Below are 13,512 nucleotides of genomic sequence, written 5' to 3'. Positions count from 1 at the left end.
TTGTTATGAGAGATATTTAAAATGTTCCTTTATTGACAAAGTAAAACTATGGTATAGTCTGGTAGACTTGAGTTTTGCACTGGAGAGCTCATTTTGGTTCATCTAACCTCAGAGATGCTCTGTCTTCTGCAAAACCTCTATGTTTGGGGTAGGGTACACAGTTGGTAAAGTTCTCAAACAGGGGTGATTCTGCTCCCAGGGGCAGCGCCTGAAGGCGTTTTTCGTTGGCATGACTTTGGTGGGGGTGTTATTGACATCTAGTGGGTAGAGACCTGGGATGTTAACATCCTACAATATACAGGACAGCCATTCATAGACTTTCTTGGCCCTAAATGTCAATATTGTCAAGGCTGAGAAGCTGTCTTTTTTGCCACACTGTGCAACATGCAGGATTCTAGTTCCCTGACCAGGAATTGAACCCGTGCCCCCTGCATTGGGACCGTGGAGTCTTAACCACTGGACTGGCAGAGAAGTCCTGGAGAAACCCTTTTAAAATCAGTGTTTCTCCAAGTCTGGTCTTCCAGTGGTCTTCTGCACTCTGTTTATCTCCAAGAGTCTTTTCTATCTAACCCCCCGTGATCCTGGGAAGCCAAGGTAAGAAGCAGCCATGTGTACAAAGCAGGGGTGCTATAAACTGACACTCTTATTTCCTAGTTCCAATGAAAGAAGGTCTTTGGTCAATAAAACTCACAGCCTTCAAATCAAACATGCCTTCATTGCAGTTCTTCCCAAGTAAGTACTTCCAGGGGGCCCCACACCTGCGGGATAGCTTCAGGCATTTTCTTTTGTGGGTGGGTCTAGTGGTCAGGGTGGATGTGGGCATTGCCTTTCCCTGAAAGGAGGCTGCTTAGAATCCAGGCTCCCACCGATCTCTAGGGCACTAACTGTTAGGTCCTAGAAACCCTGTGGCTGCAATCAAAGAAGGAACAGTGCCAACAGGTCTTGATACCAAAGGGAACGGATGGGATGCTAAGGAAGGAAGAGAGGACTTAAGGGATTAGGAAGAAAGGAAGACAAAAAGTAAGGCCCCCCTGAGGAATGATAATCAGATACAGAACCAGCCTGAAGGGACTGAATTCAAATATTCTAACCTGATCCCAACTGCCCCACCACTGCTCAACATTTTGCTATTCAACTTTGATCTCTCTTAAGAAATCAGGGGCCCTTGTAGTGTGTTCAATTGATAGCACTGAGTTTATTTAAAATGAGAAAGGGGCCCTGAGGCCTAACCCATGTCCTCTCAACTGCAGACCCTCAGTGATGTACATGAACACAAGCCAGGGGTCTTCCCACCACAAAGAGTTCCTCTTCAACGTAAGTGCTCTGCTCATCATCGCAAAGCCAACAGGCGGCAAAACACCACCAGCCGTGACTTTCTGCTTGTATTTTATCTTGTAGATACATGGGGAGAACCTCTTTGGAGCTGAGTTCCAGTTGCAAATTTGTGTTCCAGTTAAATTACAAGGTTTCCAGTTCCTAACAGTGACGAACCTGACCAAGACTCAGGTACATAGAGGTGGTTCTGTATCACATCTCTTTCCAGAGTGGCTATGGATTCTCAAAGGTATAAAAACTAGAACTCTAGAAAAAGGAGTAGAAAAAAGATGAGTTAACCTGGGAACACATTTTAGAAGTAAATTACCCAAGTCATATTCATAAGGAATATTAACTACTCAGCCCAAACTGACATTTCAATTTTTCTTCCCTTGATGAAAAAAGTAAACAAAATTCAACCTTTTTAGTAGCCACGGAGACATTTATTTTCCCTTTGAAAATCATGGATAAATTCTGCTTTTCTGTGATTGGCAAATGAGATTGATAAACACGTGGCCCTTCTTCCTATGAACAGTCTACCTTCTTCTTTTCCTCTTGTCTCCCAGTCTGTACGCCTGGGACTCTGCTGTGGTACAGCCTCTTTGCTCTTAGTTGACTCATCTGTAGTGTGGTTCCCAAAACCAGCCTTATGACACCTACAGCAACAGGCTCTTAGCAGTATGACAGCTGAGGCCTTGGGTGTTCCTGATTTTCTTCTTTTCTGTCCAGGGTACATAAAGTGTCGAGGTTCAAAAAGGAAACTGTGGAAAGGAATTTACAAAATGAAGTCTGCTGACAGAAAAAGGGCTTTTCAGTTGTAAACGATGTTCTCACATATAGTTTATTTTTAAAGAATATTTGTTAAGTTTAAACATGTCAGTTTCCACTTGGAAACAAAATTCTTGTTTGAATAGCTGATTGGAAACTTGTAAGAGCAGGAATCCCACCCTGCTGTGGGGACAGAGATTAAAAACAGAATCAGGGGCTTCTAGTTCCACGCCCTTTCCTTTGGGGGTGGTCAGTACCCCCGGCTTACTTAAACAGACTGTGCTGGCAGAGCAGGTCCGTGGCAGAGCTGAAGTTCAGCACAGTCTGATAGAAATGCTGGATCTGTTTCTTCATTCGCTTCAAGGCGGGGGTGTTATGTTTGGACTTGAAGGTCATCTGATTCAGGATCTTATCTGTGAGGTAATGTAGCCAGAGCACGTTGTTATAAGGGTGGTATTCACCCCAGCAGTTGTTGTTTTCTTTCCTCATCAGCCTGTAGATCTCAAACTGGTAGTCGCCTTCTCCCGTAAACAGGTCCTCGTCCCCGGATATGTCACAGAAAACCACAATACCATCCCGCTCCAAGCGGGACAGGGTGTAGTCGATGATGTTGACTTGCAGCCCTCGGGTGGGGATGGAGCTTGTCTTTCCATTGAGGGTATACTGGAGCTCTTTGAGGCTGGTCTTCTTTAAGAGCACGTTCCCCCAGTGCAAGTCTCGGTGCTCAAAGTGCAGTGAGGCCTCAGCCACGGCAAGGGAGGCGGTGATCTGGTGCAGAATGCTCTTGGCAGTGGCAATGGAGGACAGCTTCTTTCTCATTTGCTCTAGGTCGATCCCTCCAAACTCAAATTCCAGCACGATGAAGAGCTGGTCTTCCCCGAAAAAGTCAGGCCGGTCGTTTGCAGACCCTTTGGTTGAGTGATAGTGATCCCAGGCTTGGAGGAGCAAGGGAGGGTAAGATCCTTGAACGCAGTGTACCGAGTTCAGCCCAATGAAGCCTTGTGTGCGGTTGCATGTCTCATCAGACAAGAGGCTCAGCTCTTTGGAGATGATGATTTCTGGCAGGATTTCCTCAAAAGTTTTCTGGTGAGCTCCATTGACTAAGTCCTGTCCTTCGACAGCAATGATTTTTAGGGCTACAGGTGTGTGGTTAGCAACTGTTTGAAACACCTCACCAAACACCCCTTCTCCAATCTTCTCACAGCATTCCAGTTTTTCTTCGGAGATGTAGTCGCTGAAGGGGATGGGACCCACCTGATTGCATTCTCCATAAAGCTTTTCTGCATCAGATGTCTTTTTGTCTGTGACCTGCTGTATCTTTAAGGGAGTGAGCAAATACATAGAGGAGGAGTGCCGGGGGGACAGAGCACAGCTTGTTCTGTTCTGAACAGGGTGGTGTGAATATTCTGATAGGAGGGACTCAGACAGAGAACTGGCCAGGGTGATGCAGCTGCACACTTCAGACACAGCTGTCACGATCTTCTTCTTGTGGAAACTGAAGGAGGCTCTGGTTTTGGTCCAAGAGCAGGCATTCTGTAAATGAGTCAGGTCCTGGGTGACACATGAACCGTCTTCCATCTTTTGGCCTTTTGTAACCTGGCAGTGATGGAGGAGGGAGGTTTCTGCTGTCCCTTGATGCTTCCTTTTTCGGCTTAGCCTGGTTCTCTCAGGCCAGTTGTTTTTCCCAGGTGCGATTCCAGCCTTGCACCCACGGGCCTCCTCGTATTCTATATGGACAGACCCTTGAGACTCAATCTCTCGACAAGAGTCCTGGTCTGTGGCCCTCTTCCTACCCCTGCCTGATAAACCTGGGCTCTCCTGCCTCCTCCCCACCAGTTCCCTGTCATGGCAGAACTCCTGCAAATTCTTCCCATCTGTCCTAAGCTCGGAATCCTCAGGATTTCCTGAGTCCAAAAAGCTAAAGAGTGCTGACCTGAGGGTGGCCTGGGCTTGGTGGGCCAACTTGGTGAGCCTGCCTCCTCCTGTCGCTGCGTCCTGGGAACAGGGGAGGGGTGCCTGGTCCAGGGAGGCTTCTGGGAGGTGGAAGTTGCTCGGAGCTTCTGAGGCTGCATCCAGAAAGGTGGAAGGGTCGGCACAGATGCTGTCTTCTGGCGCAGGGAACCCGGGGCCGGGAGAGGCCAGAGAGCTGAACAGGGAGGCACTGGTGCCCAGCTCGCCGCCGTCCCTGGGCTGGCCGCACACACTGAGGTCCGGGCTCAGGCAGCCCGGGTTGCCGTTGGGAAAGGACGGCGGTCCTAGCGGGCCGCAGGGGGTGCTGCACTTCTGCGGGCACCGCGATCGCAGCCTCAGGCGTCTCGGGGTCGCGATCTGACTCGGCCGGCCCTTGGCGAGTCGGGCGCCAGCGCGCTTCCGCTGCTGACCCACCGGGCTGCCGGGGAAGTCGGGGTCGTCAGGATCGTCGGAGACGACAGACTGCGAGGGGCCGCCACTGCTGGCGTCACTGCTACCGCTGCTCAAGAAACGCTTCCGGTCCTGCGGCGGGAACCACTGTACGGCTGCCAGGCCCGGCCGCCGCCGCGGCCTCCCGCCGCCGGCCGCCCCGTACGTTCGGAAGAGCCCACTCGCGGGTAGCGGGAGTGACGCCGCCATGGCCGGCACCCGCCATGCAGTTCAAATGCTAACAGCACCGCGAGACTTCCTCGAGACGCGGACGCGCCTGCCCGCCGGGTCCTAGCGCCCGGCCGCGCAATCACGACGGATCTCGCGAGAAGTGGGAGGGGGTGGGTAACTATGGCGGTTTGGCTTTATCGTTGTGTTGCGGTGACGGACTGGGGTGGTTGTCTTTTCAGGCCCACACCGTGTGCACTCAGGCTCACGAGCAAGTTTGTGGGAGCGATCTGGCTCAGGTGAGCGCAGTCATCCCAAAGACCGGAGGGAGCGGGTCATGGGGGAGAGAGGAGGGCCTGAAGTGGGTGCCGTGAGGCGCCGGAATTGTACTTTGCGAGGTTTCCCCTGAAAGCACAGCCCGAACGTTCCTGAGGCGCCCCTTAGCCGCTTCACCGGCTCACTTTTGCCACGGTTGCGGCTTTGCTGGAACCAAATGTAGGCAGAAACTGCTCACACCCTTTATTCCTCGACCTTGAGGTGGTCTGTGTGCTAAGTGTTAAAATTCCCAGCTTTCCCACCCCATAAATAGATCGTGCTAATTAACACCCATCCTCTTTCAGCTTGTGGAAGAATGGCATTCAGTGAGCTGTAAGGTCACCTCGGATAAAGAAAATGTAACCGTGGCTGCAGAGCTCTCCTTGAATCAGCCAAAGCAGGTACTTAGGATATGATTAATCCGCGTTTCTCGGGCATCTTCCCGGGAAACGAGAATATTAATAGCATCTCCAAATATAACGTGTCCAAAACAGGACTGTTGATCCACCTTCTGCTCCAGCCTGTTGCTTCCTCACTCTCTCAGGGTAACTAACTAGGGTAACTTAGCAGTTGCTTGCGTGCTCAGGGGTGTCCGACTCTGCGTTCCGGCGGACTGCAGCCCACCAGGCTCCTCTGTCCATTGGATTATCCTGACAAGAATACTGGAGTGGGTTGCCATTTTCTCCTCCAGGGGATCTTCACGAACCAGGGATGGAACCCGCATCTCCTGCTGCTCCAGCGTTGGCAGGCGGATTCTTTACCTCTGAGCCATCTGGGATACCCTTACACTACTGACTTACTAGGGATTCTAGGAATTCCTTGTGGCGACTCCTTTTCCTTAATTTTTTTTTTTTTTAATATTTATTTACTTATTTGGCTGCGCCAGGTCTTAGTTGTGGCTCGCAGGATCTAGTTCCCTCACCAGGGATCCAACCCATGTTCCCTGCATTGGGAGCTCTGAGTCTTACCCACTGGACCACCAGAGAAGTCCGATCCTTTTTCTTACATCCACTTATCTGTTCCAGCAGCAAACTCTATCATTCTACCCACCCCCAGATATATTCTAAATCCATTCACTTCTGTGTGTCTCCACTGCTGCTGTTGTTCAGGTCACCACCTCTTGCTGGATTCACTGCTGTAGCCTCCTCTCTGCTTTTCTTGCCTGTGCTTTTGCCATGCCCTTCACTGACATTCTTCATGGAACAGCTGTTTTTAAAAAGCAAACACTATACCACTTATCTGCTTAAAAAAAAAATTGTATACACTTAGACTATAATTTGTCTTTTTCAGTGGTGTCCCAGGCATCCTATGATCTGGATTCCGCTTTCTCCTCCATCTCCTAATACTTTCGTCTTCCCTGCTGCTTAGACTCTAGCTTGCTGATATTGTTCTAGCCACTGGACCTTTGTACTTGCTGTTCCTTCTGCATAAGACAGCTTTTCTCGTATATCTTCATGTGTGTGCTTTTTTCTTATATTTAATTCACACGTTACCTTCTTAGCGAGACTTTCCCTGATCACTCATTCAAAAGTAGGAGCTAAAGTCAAGTTTAACATCTTGTGACGATCCAGGTGAGAATGATGGGGTGTGAGCTGAAGAAGTAGCAGTGAGAATGGAGGGAAAGGGACAGGTGTTCAGAGAGACTGAAAAAAGAAAAGAATCATTAAGAACTGACTTGGGGATGGGAGTGTGGTGTGAGGTAAAGGGTAAGGGAAAAGAAGTTGAGGTTTAACTAGGTTTCTGGCTTGGGAAACTTAGTGGTTGCTGAGGCCATTCTTTAGACTTGAGGAATACTGGAGAAGGAACACATTTAAAGGGAAAGAGGAGAGGGGAGGGGCGGTTTCCCTGGCAGTCCAGTTGGTAAGATTTTGCCCTCCAGTGCAGGGGGTATAGGTTCGATCCCTGGTCAGGGAACTAAGATCCCAAAAAAACAGAAACGTAAGGAATGATGCTGTCCAGGAATTGTAAGTCCATTTTTTTTAGAAGTCTATTTTAAATCAACTAGACTCCAATTTAAAGTTAACTCCCCTCCCCCCCACGAAAAACGTAGGTCCATGTCTAAAATATATTTCTTTTTTTTTTCTCCCCCATCTTATAGTTACTAAGAGATGTGACTGAGCTGCAGATCCTTGGTGAAATATCTTTCAACAAGTCTCTGTATGAGGGGCTCAACACAGAGAAGCACAGAACTAAGGTAATCCCTGTCTGTTTTCTGGGTGCTGTCCTGGGAAGCCTGTGCCTGGCTTTAGCGCCCTTGTACAAATAGGCACTTGCTATTGCCCTCTTCCTGTTTCAGTCTTATCACCTCTGCTCTTGACTCTGCAACCCGCTGTCTCCATGACCTTGAGTTACTCAGCTTCTGCCTAAGTTTTTCTGTCTCTGAAATGAGGCGACTGAATAAGAGGCCTAAGCAGAGGAAGTCTCAGTTGTTGCAACTAGGCTGGAATCAACACCTATCTATGTATATTTTGATCTGAAAAATTTTTGTATTTCCTAGTTGAGAAGTTTTTTAATTATATGTATTAACTTGCTTCCTAGTGTGTGACACCAGTGTTTAGTTACAGTGGCCCATGGTTACAATACTCATGAGCGCAGAATTCTCTTATAAGTCTTAAACCAAGTCCTGGAACCCTTGGATTTGTTTTGCAGAGGTTTTACATGTGACTGCAAATCAGACTGACCTTTGACCTTTGTGATCTGTGGGCTGAAGACTGTGTGTGCGCCAGCGGGGCTGTTGTTCTTGTTGACACTTGCCCTAGGTGGCTGCTAGCACCAGAAATGGTCCATCTGTGAGCTCTTTAGTGAAGCCTGAGTGTCAAGAGGGTGAGAGTGGATTGCTCAACATTAGCTCCTCTGCTTTCCTCCCTGGAGGAGGGGAAAGGCACAGTTCTCTAGACATGTCAGAAATAACATTTCTGTTTATTTTTGGGTGTGTCTGATACAGAAAATGATGTGGAAGAAAGAGAAGTGTTCCCATTATATCATTGCACAGCTTAAAAACAACAACAACAACAGTAACAGAAAAGCAAGAAAATCCAAGTCTTACGCAAAGATCCCAAATTAGAAATAGTGATTCCTTCACTCCCTGTCTCCCACACCCTGGATTCCCTCCTCCCCAAGAGAGTTCCTGTTAACAGTGTCTTATATGCACATTCTTCAGTCATTTATTTAGGTATAAATGTTCCCCCTTTACTTACTGATGCTTTTATTGTAGAGTCCCCATGATGATTTTCCTTTTTTAAAATTCAGTACCCGAAGCTAAGTTTTAAGTGCATTTCAGCTGCAAAAACAAAAACAAAAACCTCTGCTAACGTGCCTTAAAGGCCTTTTGTGTTTACCTGGGAGTGGAGGCAGACCAGTGTTAATGGCCGGGCTCCTTCAAATCTTGGGCTCTCCTGACTATGTGCTGGTGATGCCTTCCCTTGTGGCTGGCCCAAAGTCGCCACCTCTCCCAGCAGTACATTTTCACATGGCAGAATACAGAATAGGAAGCCAAGAGGTCAGTAGCAAAAGGAGTTTTTCTTCACATGGCTTCCCTTTTCTTTCTTTTTCTCCATTTTGGGCCACACAGCACATGGCATGCGGGCTCTTAGTTCCCCCACGAGGGATTGAACCCGTGCCTGGTTCAGACTCTCTCTCTCACACACACACAACCAGAAGGTCACAGTCTCCTGGTGGACCGCTAGATAAGAGACCAGAATAGTTTGTATCAAGTATTTTGGTCATCAGATCACTTTCCTGTCCTCTGGTTTACTCCTCCCCCAACCCCATCTCCAGGTTTTGTTCTCTTTGTTTTTCAAACATTCTGTTGCTATATCTAGCTCAGAGAGTCTTTCCTCAGCCATGTCCAGTCTACTGATGAGTGCATTGAAGGCATTCTTTGTTCCTGTCACAGCAGCTGTTCATCTCTCGTATTTCTTTCTGGTTCTTTCTTAGGGTCTCCATCTCTCTGCTTACATTGCCCGTCTGCTCTTTGTTCTTGTGTGCTGTCTGTTCTATCCTTTGGAGCCCTTAGCATATTCATCGTGGTTGTTTTAAATTGCCAGTCTAATAATTCCGACATTCTTGCCGTATCTGGTTCTGGTGCTTACTCTCTCTCTTCAAATTTTGTTTTTTTGCCTTTTGGTATACCCGGTAATTTTCTTCTGATAGCTGGAAATGCTGTACCAGGTAAAAGGAACTTCTGTAGACAGACCTTCATTAATGTAGTGAGGTGTGGGGGAGGGGAGGTGCTCTGTGGTTCTGTGATTAGGTCTCAGTCTTAATGAGCCTCAGGCCTCTGGCCTGTGAACTTTCTCACCGTTTCTGTGTTTTTCAGCCCCCTTAGTGGGACAGGATGGCTAGAGTGGGCTCCAGTTGGGCACTTCCCTTTCCCTAGAACAGTTAGGCTCTCATTATATCCAGCAGGTTAGGCTAGGGTTAACTAGTTTCCCCTGAGCCCAGTCCTTGTTCAGATCAGAGTTCTTTGGCTTATTTCAAAGTGGTTCCTTTTCTGCTCCCCCTGCCGGAAGCATGAAGGATTTTTTTCTCCAGCATTGAGTGTGGGAACCTGGTCAAGCTCCTGGAGTAAACCTCACCCCAGTGGCTGGGTTCCCTGGAGTTTGTAGCCCCAGAGTCATCACTGTTGTGCTTACAGCAGTCCCATCAGTTGCAGTTCAGGATTTCCTTCCCTGGAGGTGGTGAGCCTCTGCCCTCTGTGTCCATCTGTCTGTCTGTCCCTCTGCTCGGTGGCAGCAGGTTTGTCTGGTGTCCTCCCCTCTCTTAGGGATCCAAGAAAAGTTGTTGATTTTCCAGTCTGGTCACCATTTTCCTTGTTAGCATGAAGTGGTGACTTCCAAGCCCCTTACTTGTGGAACCAGAAACCAGGAATCTCATTAGATAATTTAAAATACTGCGTCAGGAAATGTTTAGCTTTTTGCTTTACTGCTGTCAGTCTTGATCAATACATGGTATGTTGCCAAGTTCTCATATTTTGCTTCTTAAAATAATGTGGAATTTTTACCTCATTTTGTTTCACAACTTACAGGGTGGTTTCTGTTTTGTTGCAGATCACTGTCATCCTCCTGAAAGATGAGGAGGCGTATTCTCTCTCTCTTATCATTAAAAGCAGTGTCGGGGGCCTTCTGGTTTTGATCGTGATTATAGTCATCCTAGTCAAGGTCAGTTCCCCCCACGTTCATAAAGGTTCTGGTGTTGGGCAGAATTCTGCTTAGAGAGCCAGCCCTTGACCATGAGCAGCTACTCTAGCCTTGTGATCCCTTTTCCTTCTTCCTTCAGCCACATACCTGTTGAGGCAAATGAATCAAGACAGTTCCTGTCTGAAAAAGATCAAGGTCTAATTGAAGAATTGGAGTACAGAGATATTTTCCTAAAAGGGACCTGATGTTCCTTTCCTATTTAAATCCTTTCCTTTCCTTCCCCTGATTTAATGTTCAAACTCTTTCACTGCTATTCAAGGCATCTAATGTCTGCCTCTACTCTCTCTACCCTCGAGTCTTGCTTTTTTTCTCAACACACTGAACTGAATAGCTTTGTGTCTCTGTGTTTGCAGTGAGGCTCGCTACACCCGCCTCCCAAGCCCTTTCCTTCAGAATTTGCTCTCCCTCTTCCCTTAAAACTCAGCCCAGAGATTCCTGAGTCCTCTGAACTGACCTTTGTGCTTTTCCCTTGAACTGCCCTCTAGAAACCCTTCCAAGAAGCAGTGGTTATACTGTGTTGTCATTATTTCTCTTCCCACTAAATTGTGAGTTTCTTGATGTGTAAGGGGGCTGTACTTGATCTCTTTCTATCTTTTACATAAATAGATCCAGTACAGCTGAAACAATAGTACTTAGCAGAATTAGTTAAATTAAAAAGGTGAAAGTGGGGTTGGGGTTCAGAGGAAGGTGGAAAACCAGTTCTGACTGGGGACTGAGCACAGGGAATGCTTGTGGGAAGGTGGTATTCAAAGCAGATCGATAGCTTAGGCCTCTAATTGGTCTTCCCTCCTTTTGTTTTAGTGTGGCTTTTTTAAAAGAAAATACAGAGAGCTGAACTTGGAGAGCATAAGAAAGGACCAGCTAAAATCACAGAGTCTGCTGGAAGAAGATAATTAGGAGCAGCTTCCTTATCATCCAGAGAGAGTATCAGCCAGTGCTGAAGCTTCTAGAGACCTTCCTTTTAGGTCGTACAGAAGACCTTTCCTTTAGGATGACCAAGTGCGGAATCTAACAAGTTGTCTGTGGAGTGTTTTTAACCATACCTTGTCCCCAAAGTGCCTGTGCATTGTGCAGAAAAGAAACCTGGGAAACATTTGGTGGTAAATAAAGGTAAAGTATTTTCTTTACAGAAGTGCCTTTAATATGAAAATATGATATACTTTGTGATCCCCCCCCGCCCTGCCCCAGAGGAGGTTATACAGCATCTCCCAGGCTTACTTGCCTAAGAGCACTTTTTTCATGCCATTTCTATTAACATCTTCCAAAATAGTCTTCCATGAAGTACATCTTTGTCGGGGACAGTGGTTGGAAGCAGTTCCTAGTCTGGCATTTTTATGATCGAAGGATGCAGTCTGTTATTTCAAATCAGGCCACGAAAAAGCACCCCCCAGAACAAAAGTAAAAAGTAGAAAAACAGGGGTTACCAAAACAGGAACAAGGAGGGAGAGGAGACCAGGACTTTGTTCTGTAGTGTCTGCTTAACCTCCTGTGCGGGTCCTCGCCTGGCTTCCTGCTGAGTGACTTGCTCAGGGACCTTCGTGTCTCAATGAGAGCCATGCTTGTCCACAGGGGGAGGTGGAACCTGGCCTGGGAGTTGGGGACACTGAGATTAGGGCCTCATTACGGGCTGACTTTGCTCTTAGTATCCTTATTTTATCTACATGCCCCATGCTGTTAAAACTTGACTGCATCTCTCCACTCTCAACCGTGCAGTGGCACAGTCTTTGCTTTCATGGGCGATAAATACCATTGCAAACAAGCGAAGCAGGAGTATATAATGTAGAAGGCAATCCTGCAATCCCTCTGTGTTCTTTATCTAATTCAAGTGCTTTCATTATTTCTGTTTGTCTTTGGCTGAGCTGTGAGGCTTATGGGATTGCAGTTCTGCAACCAGGGATTGAATCCTCACAGTGAAAGGGCTGAGTCCTAAACGCTGGGCCGCCGGGGAAGTCCCTGGACTCTGTTTCTTCATAGCTTTTCCACTGACTTCAAAGTCTTCTGCACATAATGGTAATTTGGAGTCTTTCTGATATTTATACTTTTTCCCATCATTATTTTTCTAACTAGGACTTATGGGGGTCTAAGAACTTACCTCTGTACCTGACTTAAAAAAATTTTTTTTTGGCTGTGCTGAATCTTTGTTGCTGCCTGTGGGCTTTCTCTAGTTGCAGCTAGCGGGGACTGCTCTCTAGTTGAGTGCACATGCTTCTTACTGCTTTGGCTTCTCTTGTTGCAGGGCACAGGCCTTAGGGCACGCAGGCTTCAGTAGTTGCAGCTCATGGGCTGTAGAGCAGGGGCTCAGTAGTTGTGGCACATGGGTTTAGTTACCTCAGCATGTGGAATCTTTCTGGACCAGGAATTGAACCCAGTGTCTTTTGCATAAGAAGATGGATTCTTAACCACTGAAGTCCTGACATAACTTTTATATGTACTGGGAAACCAAAAATCTGTATGACTCATTTTATTGTGATATGTGCTTTTTCATGGTGTCTGGAACCAAACTTGCACTGTCTCTGAGGTATGCCTTTGAAGGAAAAGAAGTAAATTTGCTTAGATATTTCCCTGTTGTGTGTCCAGGTTTTCATTATTACAGGTGACTTGCAGTTTCTGCTTTTATGCTTGTTCATTGCAAATAAGAATGCACTGTGATTATAACAGTCAAGTCTTACATTAACTGCCTATAAGCTATTGACTGACTGGGCTATGACTGGATTAGACTAGTGTCATAGTCAGGAGACTTCATAAGGGATCAGTCCGTGAGGAGGAGACTGAAATGGAGACATGGTTGCATTGTATAAATTCATGGGCTCTGACTTGGGCTATAACCTTGTCTTCCAAGAGATGCATGTCTAGTGCCAGACCTTCCCATTTCCTGTTGACCTTCTGCCCGGGAGCAGGACATGCCAGAGCTTGCAGAGATCCAAGGACAGTGGGTCATGCCACAGGCCCACTGTCCCGGCCAGAAAAGGACTCAGAAGGGGCCAGCTGGACACTAGCGTGGGAGAAGTGCCCTTCCAGTTTCTGTGTTTTCATTTCCCCGTTACAGGCCTGTGAGTGCTCATTCAGATAACCTTGTTCTCTTATGATAACATCTGAACTTTGAATTTGATCATGGAGGGATGAAATAAGCAGATGTGAAAAAGTCAAAGTGAAAGTTGCTCAGTCGTGTCCAACTCTTTGTGACCCCATGGACCATACAGTCCATGGAATTCTCCAGGCCAGAATACTGGAGTGGGTAGCCTTTCCCTTCTCCTGGGGATCTTCCCAACTCAGGGATTGATCTGCAATAAATTGGTCAAACTATTTAGGCCCAGTTAGATTTTGATTCCATTCAGCCAAGCCCAGCAGT

The 13,512-nt window shown here is 47.1% G+C and overlaps 2 protein-coding genes across 2 annotated transcripts in view; one reads left to right on the top strand and one right to left on the bottom strand.

The window, feature by feature from the left end:
* Positions 1-12,845, top strand: part of ITGAE (integrin subunit alpha E) — a 37,885-nt gene extending 25,040 nt beyond the window's left edge. Inside the window, exons 22-29 of the mRNA XM_052657247.1 lie at positions 655-732; positions 1,251-1,314; positions 1,399-1,506; positions 4,893-4,949; positions 5,271-5,366; positions 7,064-7,159; positions 10,014-10,124; positions 10,965-12,845. Of these exons, the coding sequence (XP_052513207.1) occupies positions 655-732; positions 1,251-1,314; positions 1,399-1,506; positions 4,893-4,949; positions 5,271-5,366; positions 7,064-7,159; positions 10,014-10,124; positions 10,965-11,060 (706 nt within the window). The 3' untranslated portion in view covers positions 11,061-12,845. The remainder of the gene's footprint in view (positions 1-654; positions 733-1,250; positions 1,315-1,398; positions 1,507-4,892; positions 4,950-5,270; positions 5,367-7,063; positions 7,160-10,013; positions 10,125-10,964) is intronic.
* On the bottom strand, positions 1,747-4,713 carry HASPIN (histone H3 associated protein kinase). Its single transcript, XM_052657248.1, has one exon. The coding sequence runs from the start codon at positions 4,690-4,692 to the stop codon at positions 2,347-2,349; it is 2,346 nt and encodes a 781-aa protein (XP_052513208.1). The 5' UTR covers positions 4,693-4,713; the 3' UTR covers positions 1,747-2,346.
* Positions 12,846-13,512: the final 667 nt, after the last annotated feature.

This window comes from Budorcas taxicolor, chromosome 19 (assembly GCF_023091745.1).
Source record: "Budorcas taxicolor isolate Tak-1 chromosome 19, Takin1.1, whole genome shotgun sequence".
Lineage (NCBI taxonomy): Eukaryota > Metazoa > Chordata > Mammalia > Artiodactyla > Bovidae > Budorcas > Budorcas taxicolor.
This window is presented reverse-complemented; position numbering and strand designations above follow the sequence as displayed.